The sequence below is a fragment of the Myotis myotis genome, unplaced genomic scaffold (assembly GCF_014108235.1).
Source record: "Myotis myotis isolate mMyoMyo1 unplaced genomic scaffold, mMyoMyo1.p scaffold_m19_p_1, whole genome shotgun sequence".
In the NCBI taxonomy this organism is placed as follows: Eukaryota; Metazoa; Chordata; class Mammalia; order Chiroptera; family Vespertilionidae; genus Myotis; species Myotis myotis.
The window spans coordinates 46730681-46757109 of record NW_023416313.1 but is presented as its reverse complement, the minus strand read 5'-3'; the positions used below and the strand labels follow the sequence as shown (position 1 = coordinate 46757109).

The window sequence follows — 26429 nt, the reverse complement described above, 5'->3', positions numbered from 1 at the left end:
ATTAAAATGACACAATTCGATTAGGTTAAAAAAAAAAAAAAAGAATGAAAAGGCACACGGTCAAGACTGAGTTTAGAAAGGCCCCGCCTCTGCCTCTGCAGTTCCGGTCCAGCCTCCGAGCAGGTCCACGCCGGCAGCGGGAAAGTTTCCTGCGCGCGCAGTAGGCCTGCCCAGTGCCGCGTGGGAAAGGCGGGACTTCCGTATCCTACACGTCATCTCCCCTGCGACGCGAACGTCACTGACTTGACCGGGAAGGTCAACCGTGGCCGAGGGCGGGCGCGCGCCCACCGCACGCTCCGGGGTCGCCGGCGCATGCGCGCGGGGTCGCCGGAACTGTACCTGCCGCTCGTCGGTGAAGCCCGCCTTTCGGGCTCAGCCCTGGCACCCATGCTGGGCCGGCTGGGCGGGAGGTGGCTGCGGCCGCCGCCTGTCCTGCAGCCCGGGGCCCCGGGCCCGCACTTTGCTCCGGCCGCAACCGGCGGTGCCAGGCGCGCGGCTCTGCCAGCGTGGGCGGTGGCCTCCGTGTCTGCAGTTGACCCGGGCGGCGCGGGCGGCTGGTACGAGGCGCTGGCCGCTTCGGCGCCGGTGCAAGGCGCGGAGGAGATGCTGCTCGCGGCGCACGGCGTCACGGGCCTGCCCTGGTGGGGCAGCATCCTCTTCACCACCGTGGCCCTGCGCGGCGCCGTCACGCTGCCCCTGGCGGCCTACCAGCACTACATCCTGGCCAAGGTGAGGGCCGCCGCGCCCGCAGGCGGTCGGCTTAGTGTTCCTCGTCGTGACCGCGTCGTTGCTAAGAAGGGTAACGCGCCCTGGACGTGGGAAGTAAGAGATGTTGAGTAGCACGTGCACCAGCCATCTCGTTTACCCTCTGGGTTTGTGCTCAAAGCAGGAGCGGTCCCTAAACTTGTTAGAGGAAAGGAATCAGGAGCAGGAAAACTGTCTGGTGCGACCTGTGAAATGCCCTCTTTAGAGGCTGCAACCCCCTGCTGGTTGCAGCATCTTTAGTTCCCGGGCTGGGCTTTCCGACTGGTCGTGTTGGGGAAGAACTGCCGAGCTAGTGGTTTGCAAACTTGACCCCTGATTCAGGCCAGTCCACCCACAGGCCCGTGTCCTGCGAGTCTCAGCCGCTCGCCCTTCGGTGCCTCCTTATCTTTTGTGTGAGATTAGGATAGGGAGACCTTCCTGCCCTGCTTCCCGAGATTATGAGGTCAAGTCACATATTATGAGTTTAAGTGCAACGAAAGCAAAATAGTATTCAAAATGGAAGACTTCAAAAAAAAAAAATGGCTTCAAAGATTATTATCATTGGGGGGAAAAGCCTGGAAACGAAACGGAAAGAGATTCGTCAGCAGGATCAACGCAGTGAGTTACTTTACAGAATCAACACAGGGCAGATAATGCAAAGTTTGGGGGGCTGTCACAGAAAATATTAGAGATTTAATTAATACCCTTCTGTTTCCTTAGTTGACGGTACTGGGAAAGCCAGGGATGCCACATAAAATTGCAGGCGCAGTTCTCATTTAATCCTTAGAATAACCCTGTGAAGTAGGTACTGTTGCACATTTTATTTATGAGGGAACCAGAACTTAGAGGTTAAGTAACTTGCCCAACAGCACACAGCTAAGTGTATAATCTGGCATTTCGATTTGGTTGTAACAGGATATCTTAAGCAATTTAACGTCTTATGCTTAGACTTAAGGTTTTTTGACATGCTTCAGTAGATAATTTTTTTTTAAAATCCTCACCCGAGGATATATTTTTCCCATTGATTTCAGAGACAGTGGGAGGGAGGGACGGGAGGGCGAGAGAGAGAGAGAGAGAGAGAGAGAGAGAGAGAGAGAGAGAGAGAGAGAGAGAGAGAGAGAGAGAGAAAGAGAGAGAAACATCAGTGTGAGAGAGAAACATCCATTGGTTGCCTCCCACATGCAGCCTGGCCTGATGGGCTGGGGATGGAACTGGCAACCCAGTACACGCCCTGATGGAATCAGCTCAGAACCTCCCAGTGGGAATGGGACGGCACTGTAACCCACTGAGCCACTCTGGCTGGGCAGGAAACCAAAACTTTAAATGAGTTGAGGGAATAGAAAATAAAACTATGAGTGGTTATAAATATCCTTTATGTGCTCATAACAAATTTTTCTTTAGCTAGGTGGAAAATTTGCAACCAGAAATACAAAATATTGCACAACACCTTAACCATGAAGTTGCAGTTCGTGCAAAACAGTTGGGGTGGTCCAAAAGAGTTGCCAGGTAAGATCATTCTGTGCCTATAAGACCATAAAAATATATGTATATTATGTGAAAGTGATTATGTTAATTATAGGTTTGAGTATTCTGTAGCTTTAGCAGCAAAGTAGTTTTTTTTCTTTAGGATTTTAATAAGTTTATGTGGCATGATAGTTTTATTTGTTATTTATTGATTTGGGAGAGAGAGAAAGTTCCCCTTATTTATGTATTCATTGGTTGGTTCTTGTATAGGCCCTGACTGGGGATCAAACCTGCAACCTTGGTGTATTGGGATGATGCTCTAAACAACTGAGTTACCCGGCCAGGATTGGCATAATTTAGGGTGTCCCAAAAAAATGTATACACACGCTTTGAATAATTATAAAGGCAGTGTTTATAAACATACATTTCATTTTCAAAATTGAGCTATGAGCTGTTAAACTGTGTATACATTTTTTGGGGACACCTTGTTTTATATGCTGGACTGAAAGCAAAGAAATGGAGAAACAAAGATAAGAAGGGCAAGTTTCTTATTCTTTCTTTTTTAAAAAAATGTATTTTTATTTCAGAGAGGAAAGGAGAGGGAGAGATAGAAACATCAATGAGAGAGAAACATTGATGGGCTGCCTCCTGCATGCCCCACTGGGGACTGAGCCTACAACCTGGGCATGTATCCTGACTGGGAATCGAACTGTGACCTTCTGGCTCATAGGTCGATGCTCAACCACTAAGCCACTGGGGCCAGGCAAGTTTCTTATACTTAAAGAGACCCCATCCTACTGAAAAGACCTGCAATCAAATAATGACTGAATTAAGTACTATAAAAAAGGTTTTGTGCAAGGAGTTGGGTCATTATGGAATGTCAGGGAAGGCTTCACAGGATAAAGATACTGTGCCAGTCTGTTGGTGCTTTAGTCAGCAAATCATACAGGTTATTTTCCAAACTTCACCTTTTTGAAAAGATACAGTAAGCAGTAGCCCTCAGGAATGAGGAAGTAGAAAATGTGAATATTATAATAGAAGCAACTGGATAGCTAGGGTGCTGTCCATCCACTGTAATTACCGTGTGTAGTAATCTTTCTGGGGTCCTAGAAACCCTTGCCCAAGGGTGCATGACCATAGTTGTCTGCTGGGAACTTCTAACTCATCATGCTTCAGTCAACCTAAGCTACTACTTAGTTTCCCAAATTCTTATCCTTACTATACTGTGACATAGTGTTCACCATTTCACAGAAATGAGAAATACATATATATGTATACACATATATATGGTTATCCATACATTTAGCTCTATAGGTATACATTTGCCAACTATTTTCATTATGAAAGTGCTTCTCTCTATTTAGTGTTAAGAAGACTTGACAAACCTGTAGTTTTGAAGTTTTACTGATCAGAGAAATCTCAGAACTACAGCTCTATGCCAAAAGAACAGATTTACAACTGCTCACCTGGGTTGTAAATACATCCTAGATAAGTTGGTGGCACCCTGGTGATGCAGCACTGGTATGATTGTTCAGCCACATCGTTTTGGAGATGGGCGGCTTTCTAGAAAGACACTCTGAAGGTTTCCTACATTTTCATTGGGACAGTCTTGGAAGGTGAAAGGGAGTTTGCCAGGTGGACAGCCAAGAGAGTGGATTGTCCACACAGATGGTAAAATAATTTCCAAAGGTATGCTGATGCGGAAGTCTGATTTGTTGAATGACCTAAGTCATTTCAGGCATCAGAAAATACAGGTGTCTATAAAGGAGTAACAGAATTACAAAGACCCTGGAATGTCTGTGTATGCTGTCTTAATTCAAGTAAATGTAGCAAACCTATTGAATGCCATACCTTTTACAAAATATATGGCAAGAGATTCAGAGATGAATAAGACCCAGCACTTGACCTTCAAGGAGACTGTAGTCAAGAAAGTGAGACTTAACAACAGGAATAACTAATATGCTTAACAGAGAAACGAAGAAAATATTCATGAAAAGGAATTGAAGAACGGAGACTGTTTTGACAGGCTAAGAGCACACACAGTACAAAACCACATTGGTACAAACAAATATATTCAGGGACCAAGTAATTAAGCTTGGCTGGAATGGAAGGTTTGAATAAAATGTACTTTTACTTTTCATATTTCCTATAGAAAGTACAATAATACCAGTTTAGTAGTGAGGTTTCCCTTAAAGCCTAACTAGCCAAAGAAGACCATAGACAAAGCTTACAGTCTGCCAATGTTAGATTTATTGAATTGTTATGTAATTTGTATACATTGCTAGAGAATTTTCAGTAAAAGGCTTTATTTACCTTTTATTTAGGCAGCTCCTTAATATAGCTTGTGATAATTAAAAATCCTACACAAATTCTTCAGCCAATACCCACAACCTGGTCGTGTTTATGCTATGGTTATGAAGCACTATTGGTGATCAAATGACATTTTCTCCCTTTTCTTTTCCCCTCTTCCCTCAAAATAGGTTCACTTATCTAAAGAATATGCAGAGGCTTGTTTCAGAGCTGTACATTCGGGATAATTGCCACCCTTTCAAAGCCACAGTGTTGGTCTGGATTCAGCTTCCAATGTGGATCTTTATGTCTGTCGCTCTGCGGAATTTTAGCACAGGAGCAACACATTCAGAAGGTAGTTATTATAGAAGTTTGTTTCCCCCCAAATAAGTTCCCTAACATTGTCTTTGTACTCTAAAGAAAAAAACAAAAAACCCCATACTTTTGTTTTTTCTTTTTTTTAAAATTTTGTTTTATTGCTTAAAGTATTACAAAGGGTATTACATATGACTCCTTCTTTTTCCCCCTTTGACATTCCCCTGGCATCCCCTACTCCCCAGTGTCTTGTGTCCATTGGTTATGCTTATATGCATGCATACAAGTCCTTCGGTTGATCTCTTACCCGCCCCCTTCCACCCCCCAACCCTCCCCAGCCTTCCCGCTGTAGTTTGACAGTCTGTTCGATGCTGCTCTGCCTCTGTATCTATTTTTGTTCATCAGTTTATAATGGTCTTTATTATCCATAAATGAGTGAGGTCATGTGGTATTTTTCTTTCATTGACTGGCTTATTTCACTTAGCATAATGCTCTCCAGTTGCATCCATGCTGTTGCAAATGGTAAGAATTCCTTCTTTTCTACAGCAGCATAGTATTCCATTGTGTAGATGTACCACAGTTTTCTAATCCATTCATCAGCTGATGGGCACTTAGGCTGTTTCCAGATCTTAGCTATGGTGAATTGTGCTGCTATGAACATATGGATGCATATATCCTTTCTGATTGGTGTTTCTGGTTTCTTAGGATATATTCCTAGAAGTGGGATCACTGGGTCAAATGGGAGTTCCATTTTTAACTTTTTGAGGAAACTCCATACTCTCTTCCATAGTGACTGCACCAGTCTGCATTCCCACCAGCAGTGCAGGAGTGTTCCTTTTTCTCCACATCCTCTCCAGCACTTGTCGTTTGTTGATTTGTTGATGATAGCCAGTCTGACAGGTGTGAGATGGTACCTCATTGTTGTTTTGATTTGCATTTCTTGGATGATTAGTGACTTGGAGCATGTTTTCATATGTCTCTTGGCTTTCTGAATGTCCTCTTTTGAAAAGTGTCTATCACCCCATACTTTTCATAAATAGAATACTTTAACCAGTCTTGCTTATAAAGGGTATAAATATACAATTTAAAATAATGAGTGTAAGCAAACTAGCTGTGTTGAGAAAATAAATCTAGAAAGGAAAGCAGTAATATTGCTTCTTAGAGATCATAATAAAATTAGTGTTATAATTTCAGAATTTGGTTTCCTAACCAGGAATTGTTTTTATTTATAAACTTAAGAGAACAGAAAAGCTTTCAGTGATAAATGTAAACATTAATTAAGAAACAATATGAACTAAAGCATTTGTTTTTTACTTTCATTTAAAGGCATTTCTAACCAGAAAGTAATCTGAATAGATTCTAAAGAAGCAGCTCTGGCTACATAATTATTTAAAGTTAAGCCTGAAACAATTATTGCTACTTCGTTGTTGTTGTTGTTGTTAATCCTCACCCAAGAATATTTTTCCATTGATTTTTAAAGAGAGTGGAAGGGAGGGAGGGAAGGAGGGAGGGGGGGAGAGAGAGAAACATCATGTGTGAGAGAGACATTAATTAGTTGCCTGGATTGGTTGCCTCTCCCCCCCCACACACACACCAATTGAACCTGCACCCCGGGTACATGCGCTTGACTGGGAATTGTGCCCTTGACTGGAAATTGAATTCTCAACCCTTCTGTGCATAAGCCTATGCTCTAACCACTTGACACACCGTCAGGGCACTGCTACATATTTTTATTTTTTTTCTCTCTAAGTCTGTTTGCTACAGAAAGCTGCTTGCCTCTTAATCCAGGAAGGACTGATTTGTGTTATGGAATGAAATGAGCCTGAATAAAACCAATGCAAATCTTTAGTGTGAGGGGCACCTGTTTGGAATTATCATCCTACATATGTCTTGTGTATTTCCTTGTGTATAAAATAAAAATTATTTTATTTTTAAATTTTCAGCAGGTTTTTCTGTCCAGGAGCAGTTAGCGACTGGTGGGGTCCTGTGGTTTCCTGACCTCACTGCACTGGATTCCACTTGGATTCTGCCTATCTGCATTGGTGCCATCAATTTAATAATAGTAGAGGTCAGTGGTTTTAAACAAGATTGTTTGCCATTTAAATTATTAGGATTTCTGTTGTTGCTGTTTTGACATCAGATATAAATGTGTTTGAGTCTTAATTCAGAGCTACTCACTGAAGGTGAGTAGGTAACGGGTGGTACCTACTTTGTTCAGGGATTATCAGTGTTGATTCCAATTGCGGTGACAGTACCTTCAGTGCGTAAACACCAGCATTAAGTGCTAAATCGTGTCTGATCTTAGCTTCATCTGGCTGGGGTTCTGCCTGTAGAGCTAGAATTAAGTGTGGTTTCTGGTTGCAGGTCAGCCATCGACAAACTGACTGTCTTGGGTCAGTTCCTTAATCTCTCTGGGGGACAGAATGCTCATCATTAAAGTAAGAAAGCTGAATTAGAATACTTCCAAAGTCTCTTTCAACTTTAAAATTATATGATTCTAATACATTCAGTTTTGTGATTCGCTTTTGGTTAAAGACGGTCATTAAGATGTCTAATCAATCTGGTTTTATTCCCACAATAGATTGGTATTTTGTGTATATGTTTAATATATAAATTTGTAGGCAGAGAATAAAGTCATTACCTGACTGCCATTTTTTAGTTATGCAATCTTAGAAAAATCATAGAATTTCTTTATAAGATGGAGTGGAAAAACACATACATATTCAATATGACGTCTTAGCCATGTCTTACCATTATCCCATGCTCCTTTATTCAACAGTTTATGGGAAGCATGCCTTTAATTTCATAAAGAGCTGTTCTCAAACTCTGAAAAGAACATAGACTCTTTGAACTAGAAGAAACCTTAGAAATTACCTACCTCAGTTGTGATCTCATAGACTTCATGTCCATTGGTCTCTGGGAAGTCTCATATACCTTTATTTTCTTAGACAAAAAAAATGAAGATGACACTGTAAGGTGTTGGGTGACAGTTTCTTGAGGAAAGACTCCAGTCTAAGTGTTTGGTCTAAGTGTATTTCCCTAGAAGGGAACCCAGCAGAGTCTTGTGAACGTGGTTGGACTTAGTGAATATTTGTTAGAAAGAAGAAAGTGATAAATACAAGGTCACCATGGATTAATATCCGTCCTTTAGTCTTTCCTTTATACCATCTACTAACCCAGTATGTATATGTTTAAGAAAAGCTCATTCTTACTTAACATACACCATATTTCAGGCACTATTTTAATAGCTTATATTAATTAGCTCATTTTTAAAAAAAATATTTTTTTATTGATTTCAGAGAGGAAGGGAGAGGGAGAGAGAGATAGAAATATCAGTGATGAGAGAGAATCATTGATTGGCTGCCTCCTGCATGCCCCCTACTGGGGATCAAGCCTACAACCCAGTCATGTGCCCTTGACTGGAATCCAGTGAGCCAAACCAGCTAGGGCTAATTAACTCATCTAATTCTTTTGACTAATTCCGTGATATAGGTACTATTACTATTATTACGTGCATTTTAAGGTGGAGAAAGTGAGGAACAGAAAGGTTAATAACTTGCACAAAGTCATATGACCACTAAATACAGGGCTGCCATGTGAACCTAGGAAGTTTGGGCTAGAGTCTGGGCTCATAATCATTACTGCTATGTTGCCTCTTAAATAAGTAATTCATAAACTATAACTGCTTTCCCTTGCCTTAGTTATTCCCTTTATCCATGTAGCCAGATCACAAATCTTTGAGATACCAAGTTCCTACTTAAGTACAGTTCCTGCCAGGCACTGTACTTAAGTACCAAAAAACAAGGGTAATGATTCATACATACTACCTATCCTTTTTTAAAAAAATGTTTTTATTGATTTGAGAGACTGAGACAGGAAGGGAGAGGGAGAGAGAGAAACATCGATGTGAGAGATTGGTTGGTTGCCTCTAGCATGCAACGCAAGAAGGGACTGAACCAGGAATCAAACCCCAGACCCTTTGGTGCACAGGATGATGCTCACCTAATTTAGCTACAATGGCCAGAGCCATAGTACCTATCTTGAAGGGACTTTCAGTCTTACAATCTTTAAAAAACATCTATAATAATAAAAGGATAACATGCTAATTAGACCGGATGTCTTCTGGACATCCTTCCTGACGAAGCCAGGCCGGAGGGAAGCCAGCCTGGATCCTGGGTGCCTGCTGGCGGCCAGGGGAGGGAAACCTGGGTCCCGGGTGCTGGAGGGAAGCCAGTGCTGGCAGCTGGGGGAAGGAAGGCCTACTCTTGCACAAATTTTCGTGCATCAGACCTCTAGTTGTCTTATAAAAATTATGCTGTGATTCTGTTTAATATAGTTGAATCTCTTCTTTATTGCTATTAATTAAAGCTACTTTTTAAGATTTCTGCATGATTATTAAGTTTTATAAAAGATGATCAACCAAATAAACTTATCAGTGTTTTCTTTTTTTTTTCATTGGTTAAAATGTAAGTGAAGGCCATTTTATGCATTTTCATAATCATGGTGTGTGTATATATTCTTCCCTTTTAGATTGTTGCTCTACAAAAAGTTGGAATGTCTCGTTTTCAGACGGGTGTTACCTACTTTGTTCGGGGAATATCAGTGTTGATGATTCCAATTGCTGCGACAGTACCTTCGGTGAGTAAACACCAGCATTGTGTGCTAAACCTTGTCTGACCTTAGCTTTATCTGGCTGGGTTCTGCCTCTTCTACTGAGAGCTTTCTCTGAAAACTCAGTCCCTTACTGGTTTCTGAGTTTTTCTGTAATAACTAATTTACTGTCTCTGTCACCAAGTGACACGTATTTCTTGGGATTTTTTGACCTCCCTGTATGTGAACGTCTTAACTCTCTTACTAACTCAAACCTTTTTTCTTTTTACAATTTTGCAAAGTACCTTGCACACTACTATGAACAAAGTATTTGCTCTGTTTGATTAGGTGATTTATTGAATTGTTTCTGTCTATATAGACTTAGGTAAGGAATTTAGCACTTAAAAAAGAAGCAAACTCTGTGCCAAGTCCATATGTGTTCGTATGTGATATTTAACCTCATACAACTCTTTATGAAATAGGTACACTTGCCCCTATTTATTTATAATTAAACTTTTTTAAAAAAATAATATTTTTATTGATTTCAGAGAGGAAGGGAGAGGCAGAGAGAGATAGAAACATCAATGATGAGAGAGAATCATTGATCGGCTGCCTCCTGCACGTCCCACAGTAGGGATTGAGCCCGCAACCCGGACCTGTGCCCTTGACGGGAATTGAACTCAGGACCCTTCAGTCCCAGTCCACAGGCCAATGCTCTATCCACTGAGCCAAACTAGTGAGGTCTGTAATTAAACTTTTATAGAAATAGAGAAATTGTTATGTTTGCAGTTATTTCATATTTTTGGTCTTTTGCTTATTACCCATGAATACTTAGTGCCAAGAAGGCAAAAGCTCTGTCGGGTATAGCTCTCTTTTTGTTCAGAGCCAACACATAGACCATAACGTAGAATCCATTTGTTGCTGATAGTTAGGGTTATATCAGCATATGTAAAGTTTTTCATGTTACTTATCTTAGGAATCTGGAACAGTATGTATTCAGCATCAAACATATATTACTGCCCTAACCAGTTTGGCTCAGTGGATAGAGCATCGGCCTGCAGACTGAAGGGTCCCAGGTTCAATTCCGGTCAAGGGCATGTACCCTGGTTGCAGGCACATCCCCAGTAGAGAGTGTGCAGGGGACAGCTGATCGATGTTTTTCTCTCATCGAAGTTTCTAACTCTCTATCCCTCTCCCTTCCTCTCCGTAAGAAAAAAATTAAAATCAGTAAAATATATTTCAGTGTGTGTGTGTGTGTGTGTGTGTGTGTATCTACACTAATAAAAGAGAAAAATGGTAAGTGGCGTACGGCGCTACCCTTTTCATTGGCTAATCAGGGCTATATGCAAATTAACTGCCAACAAAGATGGCGGCTAATTTGCATATGTAGGCACAATGCAGGGAGGCGAAAGGGAAAGCAGGAAGAAGCCCCCTGCCACTGACAGTGATCGGAAACCCAGGGGGGAGCTAAGAGGTGGGGGGCAGGGTAAAGGTGGTCCTGGGGCCGCCTTTGCCCTGCCCCCCAGCTATGATCGGAGAATCAGGCGCCTTTGCCGCCCTGGCCAGTGATAGCAGGAAGTAGGGGTGGAGCCAGCGATGGGAGCTGGGCACGGTCGAAGCTGGCAGTCCCGGGAGCTAGGGGTCCCTTGCCTGAGCCTAAAGCGGAGCCCACGATCGCGGGGCCGCTGCAGCTGCGGGTCGCCGCTGCCTGGCCGGACGCCTAGGCCAGAGGCGTTAGGCCTGGGCAGGGGCAGAGCCTGCAACCGCGGGGAGCTGGGGGTCCCCTGCCCAGGCCTAACGCCTCGGCCAGAGGCATTAGGCCTGGGCAGGGGCAGAGCGGGAGATCGCGGGGAGCTGGGAGTCCCCTGCCCAGGCCTAATGCCTTGGCCAGAGGCGTTAGGCCTGGGCAGGGGCGGAGCCTGCAACCACGGGGAGCTGGGGATCCCCTGCCCAGGCCTGACACCTCTGCCGGAGGCCTCAGGCCTGGTCAAGGGGCCGATCTGGTGATTGGTGATCGGAGGGTGATGAGGGTCAACTCCTCTGGCCGAGGCATCAGGCCTGGGTTTAGGGCGGAGCTGGGGATTGGAGGGATATGATGGTCCCCTTGCCCAGGCCTGAAGCCTGGGTCAGAGGCGTCAGGCTTGGGCGGGGGGTGGAGCAAGCGATCAGAGGGAGATGGGGGTCCCCTGCCCAGGCATGATTCCTGGGCCAGAGGCCTCAGGCCTGGGCGGGGGTCAGAGCCAGTGATCGGGGGGAGATGGGAGTCCCCTGTCCAAGCCTGACGCCTCCACCAGAGGGGCTGATCAGGCGATCGGAGGGTGATGGGGGTCTACGCCTCTGGCCAAGGCATCAGGCCTGGGCAAGGGGCAGAGCCAGCAATCGGAGGGGTCTGGGGGTCCCCTGCCCAGGCCTGATGCCTGGGCCAGAGGCATCAGGCCTGGGCTGGGGGCAGAACCAGTGATGGGGGGAAATGAGGGTCCCCTGCCCAGGCCTGACGCCTCTGTCAGAGGCGTCAGGCCTGGGCAAGGGGCCGATCCTGCGATTGGAGGGTGATGGGGGTCAACACCTGAGGGCTCCCAGAATGTGAGAGGGGGCAGGCTGGGCTGAGGGACACTCCCCCCCCGCAACACACACACACACACACACACAGTGCACGAATTTCATGCACCGGGCCCCTAGTATGTATATATATATATATAACTAAAGCTGTCCCTTAGACATAATATTGTCATTGCTCCTGTATAAAATAAGTAAGTTTCTACATGTCTTAAATAGACATCATTATGTCTGTGAGAATTAATGAAATAACACCAAGTACTTATAATAATTTTCATATAATAGTAGTATTGTTGTAAAATACCCTATAAAATAGAAAAATACAGGTTCATGACATTTCTGGGGAGAAATAATGCCAATTATAACTGAGGAAACCCCCCAGCTCAAATAAAATAAGGGCAGTGAAGTTTCAGTGAGGGTCTGGGTTCAAAGTGAGTAACACATCTAAAAAAGTGTCTTAAATACCCAAAAGTTTATTCTCTCAAATATAGGAAATTCAGTTAGGCAGCTTAGTGTATCTCTTACAAGACATGAGAGACCCAGCCTGCTTCTCTCTCTCTCTTTTTTTTAATATATATTTGTATTGATTTCAGAGAGGGGGAAAGAGAGAGAGAGAAACATTAATGATAAGAGAGAATCATCAATCGACTGCCTCTGTACACCCCTTACCGGGGATTTGAGCCCGCGACCCAGGCACGTGCTCCCAACCAGAATCAGACCTGGGACCCTTCAGTTACCAGGCCGACCCTCTATCCACTGAGTCAAACCAGTTAGGGCTGCTTCTCCTAATGCTCCACCATCCACAGTCTGTAATGTCTGTCCTCCAGGCCCCAATATGGCCGTGATGGCTGCTGGAGCTTGTCTCTGCAGGAGTGGTAACAGGGTGCTTCACGTACAGTCAGCGCTTGGAGGGAGCCTTGCCAGCTGTCCCACCAAACACTCCTGCTCACCTCTTAGTTACCTGGCCACACCTCACTGCGGAAGAGGCTGGGATGAAGTTTTTCTCCGCTATGGCAGTATACCCTTCTGGAAATTAGGACTCTATTACTAAGGAAGAGGAGTGATTTTTAATAGACAGTTTATAGTCTGTACAGTTGAGTTCAGGGTACTTTTTGCTTAGTGGATAAATCAGATGATGGTGATAGCACATGTTTAGTCAGCATTGACTTTGTGCCAGGAACTATTTGAAGTGGTTTGCATATATTAGCTCTTAATAATTCTCCCAACAATGCACTGAAGTAGCTGCTACTGTAATCTCCACTTTAGTGATGAGGACACTTAAGCTCAGAGAGGTTAAGTAATTCATCCAAGGTTACTCATCTGTTAAGTGGCAGAGTCTTACACATCCAGGTAGCTTGGCTCTTGCTCTTAACTACAGTGGTAATCTGCCTTTGATGATGTGTTACTTTCTGCTCCTCAAAACTTGCTTTTGGAACAAATGCAAGTGCTTAATATGGACCACACACTGCTTTACCATCTATGTGAGTTATCTCATTTATTCTTTACAGCAGCCTTCTGAGATAGGTACAGTCCTGTGCCCATTTTATAAATGAAACTGAAACAGAAGAAAAATAACTTACCCAAAGTCAAATAAATGGAATTCAAACTCAAGCAGTTTGACTCCAGGGCTTGGACTCAGCCACCACATAGTCATGCCTCTGGGTTCTGGTGACCTTCTGATGCCAAAGAAAAGTTTGTGTGGGATTGTTTTGAGAGGCTGTAGGACTTAGTTACTGACCTTACATACATCAGTCTGGATGGTAGTACAAAAGAAAAGTGACGATATGCTGAGCTATAAGTCTCAGAAAAAGCAAAGATAATGCATTCCTAACCATTCTTAGCAACTGGTTACTAGAAAAGTTGGTAGATAGATGACTATATGGAGGAAAGTGAAGTCTAGGGAGGCTAAGTTTGCCATCATAAATGGCTGTACCTCTAGGACCCTACCTCTGATTATGGCAGTTTGTCAGGACTCTTGGTGGGGAATAAGCCAAAGAAGGGCGGCGAGACCTCTCTTGGGCCCTGGGAGCTACTCTGTCATCCACTTTCTATCACGAATACCTCTCTTTTTTGCTTTTTGGTCTTCCTTTCATCCTTCTTTCTTACCTATTGGACCCTTCACAGATATCTAATCACCATTGCAGGTCTTGTTTAGTCCTAGTGTACTTCCATTTGCAGAGATTATAATTATCTTTGTCTCTGAAGCTTGGTGTCCGAGGAGAATGAGTGGTGCTAACATTCATGTCCTTTTTTTTTTATAGTCACTTGTTCTCTACTGGTTATGCTCCAGCTTCATGGGCCTTTCACAGAACTTGCTGCTGCGTTCTCCTAGGTTTCGCCAATTTTGCCGTATACCGTTGACCAAGGGAGATTCAGACACTCCTTATAAGGACCTCTTTGCTGCTTTCTACGCCAAGTACATTTCAAGGAAATGACATACTTTTCAGCGATTTTGAAACAGAAGTATTACTAACACTTTAATATACTTAGAAGATTTATTCAGATATGATTTAATTTGCCCTTATTTAAAATCTTGAACTCTGTGAAGTATTGTGTTAAAATATAATCCAGTTGTAATTGACAGTACTTAAAATCTTTTAAATGCTAGTATGTAGGTGGCATGTTTGTTTTGTACCCTAAGAATATAAAAGTGCCTGGTTCTGTTTATAGAATTACAACTTGCTAGAGGTGGTAGAAGTTTGGAGAACAGGACTAGATACTAAATGATGTCAAATTGTACTGAATAGTCCCACCCATGAAAATTATATAAAACAAGAGAATCCAATGAGGCATTTCTAAAGATTTTGGAGGTCTGAATGGTCATATTCCTGTTTGAGCATCTAATGAAACGATGTTTTCTCTTCAGAAAAATCCTCAGACTGACAACATGGGGGCCTTCAGACCCTGAAATGCCTCTGGTGACTCCCGGTTAAGAAATCTTATTTGAATGGAACTTACATTAGCAGTGAGTCATTTTGTGATTTTTTTAAAAAAATGGACTTGAGATACATGGTGGTAGAGGAGTCCATGCATGCAAGAAAGTACCTAATATGGTAGGTGGTGTGGCCTCTTAACCACATTCTGAAAGAAGACAGACAGTGTACATTCCTTTTCCTAAGATTTAAGAAGTCTGAAATACAAAGTATAGAACTAAGTACTACTAGAGCAAAGTGAAACAACTTAAGCTTAAGCTTGTTTAATCAAAGGAGAGTAAACCAGATGGGCTATTGATTTTGGAGCTGATTTTATAAACTTATTTATTTGGGAGGATTAAGTACTCTGATGAGTTTTAACAGTGGTAGAGGTTTGATATAGGAAAAATTGACAGGTAATATAAATTGTGGACCTAGTAGTCTGCTTGTTTAACTCAAAAAGATGATGAAATTAATTCTGGTTGAGATATTTAGGAATAAATTTGACAGGTATTTGAGAAGATTACAAATTTTCACTGAGTTGGAATATGAACCTGTTTCTGAGATGCCCTATCATTCCATCTTATGTTTTACAATAAAAACTAAAATGAGCCCTAACCGGTTTGGCTCAGTGGATAGAGCGTTGGCCTGCGGACTGAAGGGTCCCAGGTTCGATTCTGGTCAAGGGCATGTACCTTGGTTGTGGGCACATCCCCCAGTAGGGGGTGTGCAGGAGGCAGCTGATAGATGTTTCTCTCTCATCAGTGTTTCTAACTCTGTATCCCTCTCCCTTCCTCTCTGTAAAAAAAATCAATAAAATATATTTTTTAAAAAAAACTAAAATGAAGTTAAGTCATTTCTTGAGTGATGTTTATTATATCTTAGCCATTTTGGTTGCCATGTTATTGCAACTTACTGAGAATTTAGAGGAAGCAGTTGAGACTAGGTTCTCTTTTCATGACTTCCCAGCCCTGGTTTATGATTGAGACAACCCTACTTCCCAGTAAAGGAATTAAAACTTATGTATAGTCAACCCTCATTCGCAGATCTTGTATTTGCCTACACGCTAAAATTTATTTGTAAACCCCAAATCAGTACTCATAATACTTTTGATGACATTCTTGGACATACACAGAGGAGCAAAATATTTGAGTCCCCCGAGGCACATTTTCCCAGGAAGTCAAACAAGGCAATGCTGTGTCTTCATAGCTCAGCTTTCAAACTAAATAAGTGTCCTTTTTCTACTTAGTGCTATGTTGTTGTTTCCTCATTTTTGTGCTTTTTTTAAATTATTATTTCTCTATTTAAAATGGCCTCTAAGTGTCATGCTGAAGTGCAGCCTAGTGTTCTAATCACAAGAAGTCTGTGAAGCTTCTTAAGGAGAAAACTCCTGCATTAGATAAGCTTCATTCAGTCCAGAGTCTGTTGGCCATGAGTTTAAGGTAAATGACTCAACAACACATTGTATTAATGGTTGACAAATGTGACCAGAGGCTCACAGGAACCTCACTCTGTAGGAGTGGTTCAGTATTCATTAATTCAGTCTTTGTGCTGACTTACCAAAATAACTACCTCAAAAAACTGCAACATATACCAGTACAATCGAGGAAGCAGAGATAGAAATGTGTGTCCTCGATTACAGCAAAAAGAGGGGAGGTTTGGGGACAGTTTTGGTTCTCTCTGGAGTAAGTTGGCTCTTAGTGTATGTATCATTGTGTACTGATTCAGATATTTTTCTCGATGGGATGAGGGAAGTCAACCCCCTTCCATTGACTACTCAAAGTGTGTCATTTTCTTAAAAGTGAAAAATAAAGCCATGCTTGACTCTCCCTTTCAAATAGGTAAATCTCCTTTCGTGTGCACACTTTACCTTGTTTACTGTGATTCCCCTTGATGTCATGTACATTTGTATCTTTTTTCATATGTATATTTTACCTAGTTTCCTATTGCTCTCCCATTTTCAAACTTTTTGAATTGCTTTTCCAATGTATACAATAAGTTTATTTGAAAAAACAAGGCCCTTCTTTCCAGATCTTAGAATAACTGCTGATAGAGTTGGGAGTAACGGATCTTGGGATATACTCCTGTATAAAGAAAACCAGTGTGTTATGAACTGGAGTGAATCAGTCACCTGACTTCAGGCTGGTAAATATCCCCCCCATTTCTTTCTCCAGGTGGGTTTTATAGCAAACTAGAGGCCTGGTGCATGAAATTTGTGCATGGGTAGGGTCCCTAGGCCTGGCCAGTGATCAGGGCTGATCAGGGCCTTCTGGCTGCCAGCCAGGGTCTTCCTTTGTTCTGCGCCGCCCCCTGGTGGTCAGCACACACATCATAGCGAGTGATCGAGCTCCTGGCCAAACTCCCAAGGGGACACTTGGCATATTAGCCTTTTATATATATAGGTAACTCGTTTCAGAAAATTCTGAGTCTGTGGTATTTGATCTTATTTCCCCAACAGTTTATCACCATCTGGAGCAGTGGTCGCCAACCTTTCGGACCCCACAGACCACCAGTGGTCTGCGGACCACCGGTTGGCAACTGCTGATTTGGAGCACTTCCAGAGCCTGAAGTCAGGCAAGGTGGGTACTAAATGGGCACAGAGAACATACTGTTAAGGTCCCTTGACAACTCCCTGTTGGGTTCTTCTAACTCTGCTGCTGAGGGACTCCTGGAATAGTTCAGTCCTGAGCCCTGCAGAGTTCAGAAAACCTTTTGTCTTTTTAGGGGGGCCATAGTCTACTTGCTTGTACCTTCTCCCTTGCTGAAAAGGGAATTTTTTTCCCCCGTGGGTCTTATTTTTGTCTGTGGACAGGGTTCATTGTTTTATGGGTGTGTCTCAGCCCAAGAGTCAGGAAGGGAGACTCACTCCTGGATCAGTGTATATCATGCCATTGTGATACCTGAGCTCATAATTCTGTTAGATGGAACTGGTTTACCTGGAACTGACCCAAAATTAGTTTTCCTTGGAACCATTGTGTGAGAAGACCTGAACAGTCCTATCCTGACCAAATGTCATAGGTGGGAAGATGTGGCTTTACAGGTGACAGTCAAAATCCTTGATTGCCTCCTCACAGATAACCCAGGAGAGATTATAAAACTACATGAAGGACCTTGAAGAGAAAACCAAACAGGGAGAAGCACTCGAGAGCTTTAAAAGCACTCAAGAGCTGAAGTCCAAACTCACACATCTCAGAAGAGGTTCAGCCAGAACTCCTAGACCACACTGGGGAAATTGTAGTTTATGGGGGGAAAAATTAGTGCCCAAATAAACCTCAGTAGCTTCTCTATTTTGCACCGATACTTTAATCACCAATATGTCCCCATAGTTTCCTCCTCTGAGGATCCCAAGAATCACTTTAAAAAAAAAAAAAATCACCTTTTAAATTGCTTCAATATCAGATTAAGCCTCGAAAACAGCAGGAATGAAGACCCCAGAAGAATATTAAGAAATTTTTCTCCTCTAGGGTAATAAGTGAAGTTACAATGAACATGAGTGTGTGTGTGAGAGAGAGAGGTATGTATATACATGCTTGCTAATTTCTGTTCTGATTGGTCTGCAAGTTTCCTGTCTTAGTAACGTCCATACATTTTATTTTTATTATTATTATTATTTTTTTAATGTATTTTATTGATTTTTTACAGAGAGGAAGGGAGAGAGATAGAGAGTTAGAAACATCGATGGGAGAGAAACATCGATCAGCCGCCTCCTGCACATCTCCCACTGGGGATGTGCCCGCAGCCCAGGTACATGCCCCTGACCGGAATCGAACCCGGGACCCCTCAGTCTGCAGGCCGACGCTCTATCCACTGAGCCAAACCGGTTTTGGCTTTATTATTTTTTAAAATACATTTTTTTTATTGATTTCAGAGAGGAAGGGAGAGGGAGAGAGAGAGAAGCATCAGTGATGAGAGAATCATTGCTCTGCTGCCTCCTGTACACCCCCTACTGGGGATCAAGCCATAACCTGGGCATATGCCCTAGATTGGAATCGAACCTGGGACCCTTCAGTCTGCAGGCCGATACTCTGTCCACTGAACTAAACCAGCTAGGGCAACATCCATACATTTTAAAGCTCAAGTTGCACCCTTTTTTCCCCACCCAACTGGGTTGCCTTAGTAATTTCACCTAGCTGGGTTTCCTGGTTCTACTTCTTCCCCCTAACCTGTGGTCCAGTCCCTGACTGCCTGTCTTTTCTTCTGCCTTCTCAGTATGACAGTCTATCTACATTATAAAACTAGGGTCCGTAACATCCAAAATGACCGAACAGACAACTGAACACCAAGAAGTGCATGGAGCACCTCTAGGTCCCTCCTCTCCCAGGCTCCCATCGCTGGATGGCCAATGGGGAACCAAGGGGAACCAGGCTGGATGGGAGCAGAGTGGGACTGGGGACTGGTGAGCGGGCACAAGGCAGACCTCCCGGTCCCTCCCCACAGCCGGCAGGTTCCAATCGATCCTCAGTTTCTTCTGAAAGGAACGTGGCACCTCCACTGCGCAGCCTCCCAGACGCGCACCCATCAGGTGATGACGGGGAAGCCTGCGGGAGGTGGCCAAGTGCCCCCACTTCTGCTGAGGGGAGCATGCGTCTGTCCTGGGAGCTGTGGCTGATGGAGAGGGTGGCTATGGCTGTGTGGATGAGTTGCCAATGAGAGCCTCCCTGCAGCCGCAGTACTTGGTGTTCTCAACACAGCGGGAGCATAGGATCATGTACACAACGTCATGAAAGAAAAAGCATCCTATTCCCAACTTATTCACAGACTTCTATTTCTGGTTTCTATATTCCCAGTGTGTCCACAAGTACATTTGGGAAAAGAAAAAAGGTTTGTACGTGATATGACTGCATCTTTAGAAAACTCAAGTGATCACAAGCAGAGCACTTTTAACACCTAATGAGCCAAATACACTGATGAACAAAAATAGACCTAGAGACACAGACGCATGAACAGACTGTGGAACCTCAGAGGGAAGGTGGGGGAGGGTGGGTGGAAAGAGATCAACCAATGGCCTTATGTGCATATATGCATCACCCCTGGACACAGACAATGGGGTGGTGAGGGCCCGAGAAGGGGGGGGTAGTAGGCTGGAAAAGGTTAATGGGGGGAAAGGGGACCTATGTAAACTATTCAGCAATAAAGATTTAATAAAAGAGTAAAAAATAAAAGAAAATAAAAAAGGAAAAGAAAAGCCAAGAATAACTGCCCTGGCTGGGTGGCTCCATTAGCTGGAGCTTCATCCTGTACATTGAAAGGTTGCAGGTTTGAGCCTGGGTCGGGGTGTGTGTGGGAGGCCACTGAGCAAGTGGTGCCTGGAGGAGGGAGGCTCCTCAGACCTAAACACAGTCCAGGCCTCACCCATGATCCAAGGCTTGCCCTCTGCTGAGTGAGACCAGACCTTCCAGCTTCCTGTTGAGTCCCTGGTCTCTGAGTCATAGAGCCACTTCCCCCATGTTCCCCAGAATGCACTACTCAGTAACCATCCTATCTAATAAAAGAGAAACATGGTAATTGGCGTACAACCGCTACTCTTCCCATTGGCTAATCAGGGTGATATGCAAATTAACTGCCAGCCAAGATGGCGGCCGGCATCCAGGCAGCTTGAAACTAATATGAGGCTTGCTTGCTTCAGTGACGGAGGAAACCAACGTTCCCCGCCTGCTTTGCCGGCCTCTGAGCCTGCAGTTTAAGAAACATTGTTACAAATATAGAAGCTAAACAAAACCCCAGAAACCTGCTTTCAGCGAGCCTGGAGTTATACAGTGTTTCGATTATAGAACCGAAACAAACCAGATACCTTCTTTCAGCAGCAGAAGCCTCAGAGCTGGAGCCAGAGCTAAAGCTGGCCCAGAATTAAAAAAAAGAAAGAAAAAAAGGAGCAGTTGGGAGCTTAAGTCCGCCTGAAAATAGCCCTCAGCCCCTCACCCAGACTGGCCAGGCACCCCCGTGGGGACCCCCACCCTGATCCAGGACACCCTTCAGGGCAAACCAGCCAGCCCCACCCATGCACCAGGCCTCTATCCTATATAGTAAAAGGGTAATATGCCTCCCAGCACCGGGATCAGCGGAGCCGAGAGGCCTCCCGGCACCGGGATCAGCGTGACAGGGGGCAGCGCCCAAACCCCCTGATCGCTCTGCGGCTCTGTGTGTGACAGGGGGCGGGGCCACAACCTCCCTATCTGCCCTGCTCTGTTCGTGACAGGGGAAGGCGCCCCAACCCCCTGATCAGCCCTGCTCTGTGCCTGATGGGGGGAGCTCCCCAACCCCCTGATCACCCTGAGGCTCTGTGTGTGGCAGGGTGTGGCGCCTCAACCCCCTGATCAGCCCTGCTCTGTGTGTGATGGGGTAGAGCCATAACCTCCCCATTGGCCCTGCCCTGAGTGTGACAGTGGCGGCGCCCCAACCCCCTTATCGGCCCTGCTCTGTGGGTGATAGAGGGCGGTGCCCCAACCCCCTGATCTGCCCTGCCCTGAGTGTGACAGGGGGCGGTGCCCCAACTCCCCTATCGGCCCTACTCTGTGAGTGACAGGGGGGAGCTCCTCAACCCCCTGATCGGCCCTGCTCTGTGCATGACAGGGGGGAGTTCCCCAACCCCTTGATTGACCCTGCTCTGTGCGTGACAGGGGGCAGCGCCCCAACCCCCTGATTGGCCCTGCTCTGTGCATGACAGGGTACAGAGCCCCAACCCCCCTGATGGGCCCTGCTCTGTGCGTGACAGGGGGTGGCGCCGCAACCTCCCCATCGACCCTCAGAGCTGGAGCCAGAGCTAAAGCTGGCCCAGAATTTTAAAAAAGTGTGTGTGTGACACCCCTTGAGTGTGACAGGGGGCGGTGCCCCAACCCGCCAATCAGCCCTACCCTGAGCATGACTGAGGGTGGCATCGCAACCTTCCAATCTGCCCTGCTCTGTGCATGACAGGGGAAGGCACCCCAACTCCGCAATCAGCCCTGCCCTGAGCCCGACCAGGGGCTGCACCTAGGGATTGGGCCTGCCCTCTGCCACCCAGGAGCAGGCCTAAGCCATCAGGTTGTTATCTCCTGAGGGGTCCCAGACTGCAAGAGGGCACAGGCCGGGCTGAGGGACCCCCCTCCCCCCCGAGTGCACAAATTTTTGTGCACCGGGCCTCTAGTCTATACTAATAAAAGGGTAATATGCTAATTAGACCAGACGTCCTTTCAGACAAAGCCACGGTGGTGGGGGCTGAGGCAGAGGTGGATAGAGGCGACCAGGCCAGCAAGGGAGGGCAGTTAGGGGCAATCAGGACAGCAAGCAGAGGCAGTTGGGGGCAATCAGGCAGGCAGGGGAGCAGTTAAGGGCATCAGGCAGTCATGCAGAGTGGTTAGGGGTGATCAGGCAGGCAGTCAGGTGAGCAGTTAGGAGCCAGCAGTCCAGGATTGTGAGAGGGATGTCCTGGATTGGAGAGGGTGCAGGCCGGACTGAGGGACACCCCCCCCCCTTTGCATGAATTTCATGCACTGGGCCTCTAGTAAATATATATCCTATCTAATAAAAGAGTAATATGCAAATTGACTGTCACTCCAACACACAAGATGGCTGCCCCCATGGGGACACAAGATGGCCACCACAAGATGGCCAGCAGGGCAGGGCAGTTGAGGGCAACCAGGCCAGCAGGGGGAGGGAAGTTGGGGGGGACCAGGCCAGCAGGGGAGGGCAGTTCGGGGGCAACCAGGCCTACATGGGAGCGCAGCAAGAGAGGACCAGGCCAGCACGGGAGGGCAGTTGGGGGCAATTGGGCTGGCAGGGGAGCAGTTAGTTGTCGATCAGGCTGGCAGGGGAGTGGTTGGGAGCCAGCAGTCCTGAATTGTGAGAGGGACGTCTGACTGCCCATTTAGGCCTGATCCCACACTTGGCAGTCGGACATCCCAGATTGGAGAGGGTGTAGGCTGGGCTGAGGGACATGCCCCCTTCCTCCCCCCCGTGCATGAATTTCATGCACCAGGCCTCTAATATATATATATGGCTAATATGCAAAGTGTCCCCTCAGGAGTTCGACCAGGAGACTAGGAGTTCGACTGCTCGCTATGATGTGTGTTGACCACTAGGGGGCGGCATGGAATAAAGGAAGGCCCCAGCTGGCAGCCAGAAGGCCCCGATCAGCCCTGATCACCAGCCAGCCCTAGGGACCCTACCCGTGCACGAATTTCATGCACTAGGCATCTAGTACATAATATTAAGTTGGTATGGGAACTTATATATTACAACATTTATGATTTCATATTTGGAAAAAGGAGCAAAGTAAATTTTAAAAGTTTAAAAGATCAGGATAGCATTTAGCAAATTTTAAAATAATTGCTGAATATATGAAAGTACATTAGTTTTAATGTTACCAGAAATTAAATAATAGGTGAAGAATTACCTTATTCAGCCAGAGAGCATGCATGTTAAATCTTATAATTATGCATTCAGTCAGTAGAGATTGTAGGTAGATCAAATGATTGTGAAATAAATTTCTCTGGAGAATTCTGAAGATAGAGCTGTTTTGAGTATTTTCCATCAGCTCAAAGTACAGTAGACCCTTCTACTGCAACAGAAAGCTGCAGCCTTCTAAAGTTTCCAATTGTCAGCTGCTAGAATGCCAACAAAGCAAACTGAAACACCTGAACCGATCTTCATCCAATATTGACTAGACATAGTCACAGAGAGGGAGTAATTGGGTGGGTGGCTCTTGAGCAAATTAACTTGACTGCCAATCATTAGTTAATGCAGCCTAAAAGCAAAAGGAATTACAAGAAAATTTAAAACGTTATTCATTAATTGTGTTGCTCTTGTTAATACTGCATTGTTATTTTGGTACTCATTGTCAGGTAAAATGTATAATGATATTTACTAGGTGTACTAGTATTAGTTTTCTGTGAATGCTCTAACAAACTTCTTATGCTGCTTATCCCTCTAAGGGGAAGATATGGAACATATTTGTTGGAGATATTATAAGATACAGTTGACCCTTGAACAACAGATTTGAATTGTGTTGGTCCACTTATAAATGGATTTTTCCCCCCAGTAAGTACATGGTAGGCTTTCTGTGTCCCTGGATTTCCCATCCACAGATTCAACCACCACAGATTGAAAGCTGTTGGGAGTCTGGGGATGCGAATCCACAGGTGTGAATCCGTGGATTCAGAGGGTCAGTTTCTATTACACTAGTTAGTACCTGGACGTTTCACTGTGTGGGAGGTCCGCACCCCAACCGCGCTTTGTTCAAGGGAGAGCTGCACGTCTTTTTCAAATTTTCTTTTAAGATAGAATTAGGGATTGACCATGAGAAAGAAATTGGTCTCACTAAAAAGGTTGGTCCCTCTCTACAATTCTCAACCGATACTCCGCTCAGAAAGCCTAGCCTTCATATATGTTTCACCTGAGACCTTCCACGCACTCCTTGTTCCAGACTAACAGCAACAGTAACTGGCAGGATCTAATATCATCTACTGCAGACAAGTTTTTATTGTTAAAGGGCATGCTATTTCTCGAGTTAAGGCTAATGTGAAGTTAGTGTGGTTCCAGTTTCATGATCTCTTGACACCTCACAGGTAGAATCGTGGCTTTATGTCTTACATCTTTCTTGTGGAATAGGCAGCAAGTGAAACCACAGAGGTGCCAACAAATGAGATGGTGAGACAGATGAGTCTAAGGCTGGGGCAGGACGCGTATATTTGCACATCTCCTCTTCATTTGCTATCACTCCCTTCTCCCAACACTGTTTAGCGTTGGGAGCACTTTCCTTGATTAATTCTGAAGTCTGTGACTAGAGGGAGAACTGGATTTTGAACTTCAGAGTTCATTGACATGAGTCAGACTTATGATTACTGCCTGTAGGTGGTGCCAGAGGCCTGTATTTGGTTTCAGCAGCGTTGTCTGTGAGAGCATAGGAAGCACACTATGAGGAGAAGGGCTCCCCCGCCTGGTTTGTTCTGCTTCCCCAGTTCTGTGGGGAGGCCGTGTTAAAGACCAAAGGTGAACTTGGGGACCCAATAACCTATGTGGTTATTCAGTTCTCATTTTTCCAATTTCCTTTGTTTTCTTCCTCCTTGGTAAAGAAAACTTACAAAGTTGACGTAAATAAGAGGATGAAACCCGGGGAGGAAATTGGAAATTTCTAAAACTCATGACATAAATTTATGTTTTTAGGCATGATGAAATGACTCATGTGTACGTCAGCATATAATTTTTGTGTTTCATAAGCTTATACAGAAGGTGTTCTGTTGGAATCTCTAATGTGTTTTTCTCTGTGATACTTAGGCCTAGCCAGCCTTTTCCTCCCCCTTTGTATCTTAGTCCCAGGTGTATAGAACCTCCCCTGTTTTCAGCCTGTGGCGGTTAATTCGACCACTCCAGTGTTTTTTCCCAGGCTGATGCAATGTGTGATGGGCGGTCCCATTAGTGTTGCAGTGTCACTATGGCAGATGTCCGGGCATTCGTCTAAAAGCAGGCCTGGAAGAGCCTTCAGAGATCAGCAAGGAAAGGAGTGCTCACATCTTTGGTCTTCATGATCAGTACCTTTCAAGCTCAGAGTCTAATCACATCTTGGGTTTAGAACAATTAGAACACACAAGGCCCCATTGTTTATAATAAACAAAGTCTGGATTGAATTATCAGAGCCTGGTCAGCTGTCTGCAGATTTCACAATTTTTCTACCTCTTTTGGTGAATTTCAGTGATTTCATAGATCCAAAATTTGGGGGTCAACTTAGGGTTGGCAATGTTTTACTTACTAAGGACATTAAAACCACCCCTAAAATCATGCCACCACTGCCTCATAAAAAAAGGGGTATTTTAACAACATATGAGATAAAGAAGGACTTGATCTCAGAATTGATGGTAATCTTTTAATTTAGTAATTTAACTTTTTGTAAAATTCTACATTGTTCCTTTCAGCATGGACAAATGAGCTCCTCTTCCTCTGTTGCTAGTCCATGAGCTGCACCAGAGAACCACTGATCACTCTTCATTTTTCACATGGAGAAATTGAGGCCCAAATAAATTAAGTCATTTGTTTAGGGTCATATGTCTAGCAAGCAGCAGACTGTATATTATATAAAGTATTAAATGTGTTATTTACCCTGACCATTGCTTGTTAGGATAACCTTTCTAAAGCTTTCCATACAGATGATGTTGTAGGATGAACACGCCTCTGGAATACCCTCTGTCTCCCATCTCCAATTTTCTCATTTTATTCAGTTCTAGCCCATCCTTGATGGCCAAACTTCAATTTCTCTCTCTCTCTCTCTCTCTCTCTCTCTCTCTCTCTCTCTCTCTCTCTCTCTCTCTCTCTCATTGATTCCAGATGAAAGGGCTTTTAGGGGGTAAAATACGTTTAGGGAGTTTTAGAAATAAAGAGGGTCCATGGGAGGAAGGCTTGGAGCCCAAAAGTGGGGGCTTGGAGCTGCCAAAAGGCATACATTCACAGAGAACAAAAGGTGCCACAGGAAAAGGGGAAAGGAAGACATCCATTCACAAAAATTAGGGAAAGACCACAGGTATGGGGAGAAAGAGGAAACAGATTTTCACAGGAGATAGAGAATTCTATCACTGAAGGGGGAGAATAAAA

The 26429-nt window shown here is 44.6% G+C and overlaps 1 protein-coding gene and 1 long non-coding RNA gene across 3 annotated transcripts in view; both read left to right on the top strand.

The window, feature by feature from the left end:
- Nucleotides 1-230: 230 nt before the first annotated feature.
- Nucleotides 231-15588, top strand: LOC118669725 (cytochrome c oxidase assembly protein COX18, mitochondrial). Of its 2 annotated transcripts, none has more exons than XM_036335926.1 (6): nt 231-729; nt 2150-2250; nt 4689-4852; nt 6759-6880; nt 9343-9450; nt 14220-15588. In XM_036335926.1, exons 1-6 carry the CDS (start codon nt 313-315, stop codon nt 14391-14393), a joined length of 1086 nt encoding a protein of 361 aa, XP_036191819.1. In that variant the 5' UTR covers nt 231-312; the 3' UTR covers nt 14394-15588. The 2 variants fall into 2 exon arrangements, with proteins under 2 accessions (XP_036191819.1, XP_036191811.1); XM_036335918.1 differs by having other exon boundaries at nt 235-729; nt 6756-6880.
- A 1748-nt stretch (nt 15589-17336) lies between these two features.
- The window catches only part of LOC118653056, a 90978-nt gene continuing 81885 nt past the window's right edge, over nt 17337-26429 (top strand). The window contains exon 1 of the long non-coding RNA XR_004966772.1: nt 17337-17449. This is a non-coding gene — a long non-coding RNA (uncharacterized LOC118653056). The remainder of the gene's footprint in view (nt 17450-26429) is intronic.